This window comes from Bidens hawaiensis, unplaced genomic scaffold (genome assembly GCF_021521415.1).
Source record: "Bidens hawaiensis isolate Kalapana, Puna unplaced genomic scaffold, B.hawaiensis_p1.1 tig00001685_1, whole genome shotgun sequence".
NCBI classification, from domain to species: Eukaryota; Viridiplantae; Streptophyta; class Magnoliopsida; order Asterales; family Asteraceae; genus Bidens; species Bidens hawaiensis.
The window spans coordinates 2,979,734-2,988,756 of NW_027491095.1; the positions used below are offsets into that span (position 1 = coordinate 2,979,734).

General features: G+C 34.1%; 2 protein-coding genes across 2 annotated transcripts; both read right to left on the bottom strand.

Moving 5' to 3' along the window:
• Positions 1-742: 742 nt before the first annotated feature.
• Positions 743-2,280, bottom strand: LOC143591541 (F-box/FBD/LRR-repeat protein At1g13570-like). Its single transcript, XM_077071724.1, has 3 exons — positions 1,396-2,280; positions 1,142-1,297; positions 743-1,064 (listed from the first exon to the last, which is right to left on the bottom strand). The coding sequence occupies exons 1-3, from the start codon at positions 2,212-2,214 to the stop codon at positions 789-791; spliced, it is 1,251 nt and encodes a 416-aa protein (XP_076927839.1). The 5' UTR covers positions 2,215-2,280; the 3' UTR covers positions 743-788.
• A 2,666-nt stretch (positions 2,281-4,946) lies between these two features.
• Positions 4,947-6,063, bottom strand: LOC143592347 (F-box/FBD/LRR-repeat protein At1g13570-like). Its single transcript, XM_077072288.1, has one exon. The coding sequence runs from the start codon at positions 5,799-5,801 to the stop codon at positions 4,947-4,949; it is 855 nt and encodes a 284-aa protein (XP_076928403.1). The 5' UTR covers positions 5,802-6,063.
• Positions 6,064-9,023: the final 2,960 nt, after the last annotated feature.

Genomic DNA, 9,023 nt, shown 5'->3' on the forward strand with positions numbered 1-9,023 from the left:
GCAAGCAACAGTTGACACGTGACACTTGTAGGTTAAACTAATCACCATTGTAGCATTGTATATATTTTAAAACAAAATAATATACGAGTATAATTCTTTTTATAATTATAGGTTTCTCAAAAGACTGGACCTGGGTTAGTCGCCATCATCACCCTCCCTTGGAGTCGGCCCTACCAACCACCTTCTACCGTGAGTACTTCAACAACCATTCTCAGTGTCCGAGGGTGGATCCGTTAAGGCCCAACCGAAGTCAAACAATCTCATACTTTTTTAGAATTTGTATATAAATATTTGGTGCAAACTAAATTGAATAGGCTGTAGATTGGTTAACCTGTTTTCCTCAACTAAAACTAAAGGCTACAATATCAAACATCACTTGGAGGTTTTTTTTTCTCTTTTTTTTGTGTATAAAACCCAAAGGACAAATCTGGTAAATTTCTAGACTGAAAAATTGACCCTGATGAGAATTTTATACCCACCAGTTTCACAAACAGCCATCTACACCTTTGTTACAACCTGGCTTTATCAGTTATCACCATCTAATTCTTCATCCATTAGAGTAACAAGTTGGAAACAATGGTTCAGTAATCTTGTCATTAAATGAACAAAGAGACCAAAAGGTTTAACCGGAGAATTAATATCCATTGTGATTCATTCCAAAGTAAGAAACCAAACATCACCTTGATTAATCCATTCTAGACTAACAAACATATATGTTCATTTCTCCTTACACATTAATGAGGTCATAAATACATACAGAAATTAATAAAAGAGGAGTTCAACTAAAACTAGAAGAGATCTATTTCAGCTACGGAGGAGGCTCGATGGAGCTTCAGCAACTTTCTAGTAAACTCCAACTTTTCATCTGACGCAATGTCAATGAGCGAGTTGGGACGAATGACAATCTTTTTAAGGAAAGGGGAACATGCAAGTAAATACTTGATCAAGCATACTTCACTCTCTGAACCTTTCATATATTCAAGCGTCACACTTTGAAGCTGCAACAGTCCCGTAGTATTGTAGTCTAGCTGTGGAGAACAAATTGTGTGTATCGGGACAACATCCTGCAAGAACAGCTAGTATTGAAACGCAAAAGTAAATATATATGAAGTTATAAGACGAGCAGGAAGATATTACATACGCAATCATATGATGTGATTTCAAGGGTCTGTAGATTCGGGAAGCATCTAATCAATTCCAAAGCACATGATAGCAAGATACCATTGCCTAATTTAAGAGCCTTGAGGCACAGAAAAGCTTTAGGTGACCTCTTCCTAGCAACGTCTACTGTGAAAGGCTATAAGAAAGCCATAAACTTTTACTACAATCGTTTTAGATTACACTGAGCATAATGAGTTATTGTATTATGAAAAAAGAGAGTAAACTTAGCCTTACCTTGCATATTAAAAAATTCAAATCAAGCTCTTGAAGTTTTGGAAGAGAACCCACAAGCTCAAGGATACTACTGCAACTTGTGATCATTGTATCCCGGAAATTAAACATGACTAGCGATAATGTTTTGAGATTTGCAAGTTTTGCAATCTCGTCTACTTTCGCTTTGCCGGCAGGAAAGTTGAAATCCAAGTTCAAAATCTCAAGTACGGGAGACAGAGTAAAAAAGTCTCCAAGTTTCCTACTTTCAAATTGTACGCGCGACAACTTTAAACTCAATAGATTTGGAAAACCATGAAAACTACGAGGAGGGTTGAAATAACAACGATAAAGGTCCAAATGTTTCAACTCCAAACAAGAGAACAGATGGGTAGGCAACTTAAATCGTAGTCGATGCCACTCGGAAATTAGAGTGACATCCTTAACTCCTTTTCTAGACAATAACAAAAACCAATGTTTAATATCTTCATCATCCAATACCTCCTTATTTATGCAAAGGGAAAATTTTGTTATGGCGCCTTTAATATCAAGAATAAGCCTACTTATAATTCTCCGATAACATTTTTCGCCTTCTTTTTCTAATAAATATTTAAAGAAGTCCTTGTCCAATACGAGTTGGCTAAGCATAGTCCAATAAAACCTCCAGTTTCTCGCCAAGATACTAGTCCTAACTGTATCTTGTAATGGCAACCGATCCAGAATACTGGTTACCACATTATCAGGCATGTTGCTAATGAAATCTTCTGATGTAAACTTGGATGCTTTATGCGTCCCATGAACGAGTTCCATTATTCTAACAACACACATATTAATCACAAACATAAATCAATGGAATGAATAGCCATCATATTCTAATGAATTACCAGAAGTCCAAAATACAGATTTAAAAATCAATATATAAACATAGGTTCTAGAATCATTATCACACGGTATATAAACTTTGGTCGATCTCATTGGTCATTAACATATATTAACATTAGGGCAAGAAGATCTCACACATTAGAATTAATATTAATAGAAACCCTAACAAACCTGGAAAGTTAAAACGTCTCCGATGAGTGAATTGTGTTTGTGATCGCTACTTGCACCTGCAGGAACAATTGTTTGGTGAATTGAAATTATTTGGAAGAATATGACTTGTTTTTGGGCTTATTTAGCCAGCCCATATTATTTATAAGGCCTCTTAAATATTAACAAATTTACCAATTATAGCTGGAAGTAAAATCTCTAATTAATCATAACTAGTGTTTTACTATTTTGTGTCATGCGTTGCGACGAAAGCACGTTTTGTAACATGATTAATTAACTACTGTAACTAGAATTTCAACGCCCGCGTGCATCAGTTTTCTACCAATTCAATAAAAAGGCCCACTCCATGAAATCATGAATCCGACAAATGACAATGTTTTGAGTAAGAAAGAAACCTAACACAATAAACGAATGAATAAAAAGAAGCGAGTCGACATAAGTGGCCATCGGAATTCGGAAATCAAAATTAGAATTGGGACTTAGAATATTGAGGTTGCCACTTGCAAAGCCAAAATCAAGTTTGATATTGCAGGTTTGCTATTATTGTATGATTTTGAATGATTTTGTGATTTTAATAACTAAAATCAAGTTCAATATGCAGGTTTGATATTATTTGTGTATTCTATTGTTGAACCCTTTTTTTGTGGGCGTTTGTTCATTGTTATATATTAGATCATTAGTTATGTGCATATAATCGCATTGTTAAATACATTACTCCGTATTTTACTAGTATGTTAAGATTGTTATATTAGTTCTATTCTTCATCTATGCTACAATAAGCTGGATACTTGTTGTAAATAGCTTATGTTTATGCTCATAAACAAATGCAAATATTCATCATCACAGCCTCCAGCACCCACAAATGTTAAGGTTTACACAGATAACAAATTGTAGTGGCTCTCTGATGAATCCACCAGCTTCATCATCATAGACTATTTGCATTAGAGGGTCAATAAAAAACCAAATTTGTGATGAACTGAACTCATTAGAGGGTCAATAAAAAGTTGCTTTTGCTCTATAAAACTCTCATTCCACATGCGCAATTGCATGCTAAATGAACTCCAAATATCACAACCAATTATTATAATATTCAGTGAAAGCAAAGTGTAAATTTCATGTTGAACCCACAAACACATTTAACGAAACAGTCGTGTTCTTGTCAATCTAGAGCGTTTGTTGGTTGGCATGTTCAACCCTTTTATATAGTTTGTTGTTAAATATGTTTTACGCCGCCATCATTAAAAATGAAAAGAGAAATTGACATAAGCTTTTATAATTTAAATGCAACTATATTATATACATTTGTATTTTTTTTTTGTTGCAGCTAATATAGTAATTTTATAGCAATAATATGCGAAAAGCTAAGACGAATAAAACTCAGGTTAAAGGGCTCATGTTCTTGTCCACCTACCAATATTAATTTGTGTCGTGTTCGATATATGGTCTTGACCCCATTTCAGGTTCATGTAAGGTTGGACCTCTCAGCACACAAAGATATCTCGTGTTGACCGAATTGAAATAACGTTCCAAAACCGTAGTACAACTTAACACGAAAAGGAGCCCTGAGGCCTCTAAGTCTTGTCCTCTTTTGCAGTTTACACAATTTCACAGAATCACAGATACAAAGAATTGAAAATGGCACAAAAGAATGCAATTTATTTGGAGTCTTTGTAAAATAATGATACACCAACTGATAGCTATATATACCTTAAATATGCATATGACAATAATCACATACATAGGATCATGTATAATCAATATCCATGAAAGGCCAGACTTTATTGGTCATATTTTTTAACTGAGTTGGTTGGGGGGGGGGGGGGGGGGGGAAGTGACAAACAATTTCAGGTGATATAAAATAAGTCCAAACAATAAATTCGTACAACTTCCAAAGTAAGAAGCAAAATTTCACCTTAATTCAAGCACAATACGCAGAAATTAAAAGACAAGATTAAAACAAACTTAGGAAAGATCGATATCAACTCTAGGGGAAGCTCTATAGAGTTTCAACAACTTCCTGGCAAACATAAACTTTTGATCTGAGAATGGCAACGTCCGGGGGCAGATAACAATCTTTTTCAGGACAGGTGAACACGCAAGTAAATACTTGATCAAACACACTTCATTCTATGAAGTTGTTGAATATCTAAAGACAACACTTTGAAGCTGCAACAATGTCATTGTATTGTAGGCTCTCTCTAGAGAACACAATGTAGGTGTCGATTCAGCATCCTGCAAGAATAACTAACTAGTATTCAAAGGCAAAACCGTATATGAGTTTACAAGACAGGAGCATGATACATACCCAACCAATTGCGGAGATTTCAAGGGTCTGCAGATTTGGGAAACTCCTAATCATTTCAAAAGCACATGACAAATTCATACCATTGTCTATATATATTCTTGTTAATTTAAGAGTCTTGAGAGAGGGAAATGCGACTGGGAACCGCCTATTAGCACCACCATCGGTTATCCATAAGATGAGTGGTACATCAAATAAATGCTTTAGATTATATTAAATATTTTTATTTGGATATGAAAAGATGAGACAAGTGCAAACTTGAAAGACATACCTTGCACTTAATAAAGTCCAAATCCAGCTCTTGAAGTTTTGGAAGAAAGCCCACAAGTTCAAAGATACTACTGGAACTTATGAACATCCTATTGTCAAGATTACATATAAACAATGATAAAATTTTGAGATTTGCTAGTTTCGAAAACTCAGTAATTTTCATTTGGCTTTTAGAGTAGGGAACATTCATGTTCAAGATCTCATGCATGGGACACCGAGTAAAAAACTCCTCCAATTTTCCGATTTCAAATTTTGAGGAATGCAATTCTAAGCTCAAAAGATTTGGGAAACCATAAAAACTAGCTGGAGGATCGAAACAACAATAGCTAAGCTTCAAATGTTTCAACTCTAAACAAGAGAAGAAATGGGTAGGCAGCATAAGGGGTGGTTCAGTGCTCTTCCAAATTGTGAGATCCTTTATTCTGTTTCTTGACAAGAACAAAATCCAATGATTAATATCGTCAACATCCAATCTGCATTGTTCGCTTATAGAGAGATCAAACTTTGTAATGCGACCTTGAATATGAAGAAGTAGCATGCTAATAATTCTCCCATAATTGTTTGTATTGTCTTTCTTTTTTGATAAAAAATGAAAGAAGTTGTCATCTAATACGAGTTGGCTAAGCATAGTCCACTTAAACCTCCAGTTTTTCGACAAGATACCGGTCCTGACGGCATCTTGTAATGGCAACCTATGTAGGATATTAGTTATCACATTATCACCCATGCCGCTAATGAAATCTTCCGGTTCTTTATGTGCTCCCTGAATCACTTCCATTATTCTAACAACAAGAAAGATATCAAACATAAACACAAAACAGAGGTTACAACATATTTACAATGGAGATACTTGAAGTTTAACGAAGCCCTAGAAGCTTTGATTGGTTTTGTGATTGATTAGCATATATTCCTTATGAATCTAATTCAACAGAAAGTTTCTTAAACCTAAGTAAAAATGTTGTCACCTTGTACTAGCAAACAAAACTTAACAGAAGCAATGCCAATGATGATACAAACATATTCTAACCTTGAAAGTTGAAGCTACCTTCTTCTGGCCGGTGGTTTGATTAGGTTAATTTTGATTTTTTGTTTTTAATGGTTTTGGTTGAGTGATTGGCCCATAATTACTTTTAACTGGGCCTAGTTTTCTCATCGTGGAATTTGTGCTTTCCTTAAAATTTTCTTCTAGCAATTAAGTAACAAAGTCTCTAACATAAGGAATGTAATCCGAGTAACGGTTTAGTTTCCCGTGGGGAACGCCAAAGCTAAACTATGAAGCCAGTATGGGCCCGGTTAAGACAACATAGTCTGGTCATAGTGGGACATCAAGACTCTTCAAATTTTGAGAGTGCGGTATCGTTGTTCGAAAAATATATATATTTAAAAATTATTTTAATAAAGTTCTATAATACGATGGATTTTCAATGAAATATTCATCGATGGTAAGGACGCCAGTAACCCCTCAATAAATATGTCGTCGGTAATATTTCAGTAAAAACATAGTAACTCGTTGATAATCACAACTTACTCCCGATACTAGTGTGCATGTTGTTGGTAATCCACAGGTGATCCCTCAATGAACTTCGTAGGTAAAACACGTTTACTCAAGCGATAATTTATTTGAATTAGAAGTGATTATTACTTTCACCGGGGTATCACCAATGGATGTGTCCATCTCTAAAATCTTTATGTTTTATGTACAGTTTATATATTGTTACATAGAGCACATGACATGTATATTGAATTATATATAGTGTCTAGCATGAATATTTAATAAACTTTGGAAAGTACGAATAAAGAAATACAAAAACTATATAAAAAATACGCATTTTCTTTGTCCACGTTTGATTATATGCTTTACAAAATACGGAGTAATGATTTTTTAACGGCTAGTTTTAATTACTAAAGAGCCATTGGCCCACCCGCTTCCATTTCTTTTGAGTTTAATTATGCAACAAACTACTTGTTTATGTTTGTTTAATTTACTTATAAACTATCCTAGATAGAACCATAAACCATGTGTTTCCTAATTTGTATCAATGTAATGACTCCATTATAAACAGTATTAAAAAGCATGATAACATAGCAATCACTCTTGGTTTTGGGAATCATAGGTTCAACAACAATTCATTCTAACATTAACCAAAAAACACAACGCATTTTTATTGACAAGCAAACGATGATTCTCATATTATAAAGCAAAATCTCCATCTTCCTACCTTCACCACCTACCAGCCCATTACTTTGAGAATTTGGATTTCTCAAGTGCCTGCACGAGGTCGAGTCAAAACGGGTTGAAAAATAATCGGGCCTAGGCTTGTAAACGAATTGAACGAAAACAAACAGTTAAATAGGCACAATTTTCTTGTTCGTGTTTGTTTATAGTATAAACGAAATATTCGCGAATGTAAACGAACGGACGTGGTTGAACAATGATGAACAAATATAACCAAGCAAACATCAATTAAAAATATTGAGCTTAAAATTTTAATAAAGCAAGACAAAACTGTAATATGTTAAGTTTAATTTAAAAAAAAAATACTATATTAAATCGTGACATACCTAAATATTTTAAACAGTTATATAAACGAACGTAAAAAAGCAAACTTAAAGTGATAACCCTAAACGCATACTCATATTTGTTCGTTTATATGAGCATATTAATGAAGAAAACTATATATGTGCTCATATTCATTTGTTTATATAAATGTACACAAAATTTGTTCACATTAACTCGTTTATTAAATAAACAAACTTACCACCAAATGATTCACCAAACGTTCAATTCGGGCCAGTAGAATCACCAAAAACATGCTTATAACTTTCTATCATAATCTAATTTAAGCATTAACATATCAATTTGAAAACATTTACGTTCCGTTTCAATCAATTTTAGTCGAGAACATAACCTAAACCGTCCAATTTTCAAATAAAACAGTCAAATGCTAAATCTAACACGTTATTATCAATAAAACTAAAACCAAAAGTAGGAAACAACATGATCACCTTAAACATTGCAGCCTCCAGAAGCGCAAACAAAACACCAGCCGAGATTATGATCTCAGGACGCTTGCAATGAACCATTGCGACCGTAGCCCCACCACCGAAACCAGCCGCAAAGCTGCAATAATTTGCATACATTTAACCAAATCAAACTCAAAAAACAAGTAATGTGACTGAAAATATTCTCATTGTCAAATTATAATAAAACAAAAAAATTATGGTGTGCACAGTTCAGTTTGTGTCGGTTTTGGGCTAAATCTAAACCAAAAACCGTAATTTAATTTTAAAATTTTGAAAACCGATCGACTTTGGTTTTGCATTTTGAGCTTAAAAATTTTGGGTCGAATTAAGTATACTATTTGGCCCAAAATAACATATTTGGGCCTGAATAATTTTATTAATTAATAACTAATTGATTATAATTTGAGTAAAAATATTTGAGTTACATATTTATTTAATTTTTATAAAATAACTAATAGAAAAAGAAAATTCCATATATTCGGCTTGTTATTTTTCCCCCGGTTTTTATTACATGCAAAACCAAGACTGAAATGTACATAGAATGAAACCGTCGATTTGATTTTTTTGGTTTTGGATCGGCTATCCGGTTTCTAACACGCCAGTAGACCCAACCCGAAACGTAAGTTCGATTTTTACAAAATCATAAAACCAAATCATCCTTTTGTTTCGGTTACGGATTAGTTTAAATAATAAATACCTGGTTTGAATATCTTCTTTTCCTCTATTTTTTCATGACGCATCTTATACCACCATCCACACCCATAAATAATCCCAAGTCACGCGCATTCATCACACGGCTTTCAAAAGGAACCTATACATACATACATTTATTATTATTATTATTATTAATACAGCAGACAAAATCATATCATGATTAAAAGCAGTAAACCTTGAGAGGTGTTGGAACGTGCGGGAAAGCAGAGCAGATTCCGAGGGCAATAGTGTCAAAAGCGTAGCTAAAGCCGGCGCCGGTAACGCCGTTGGTGACGGCGGCGGCGGCGGCTTC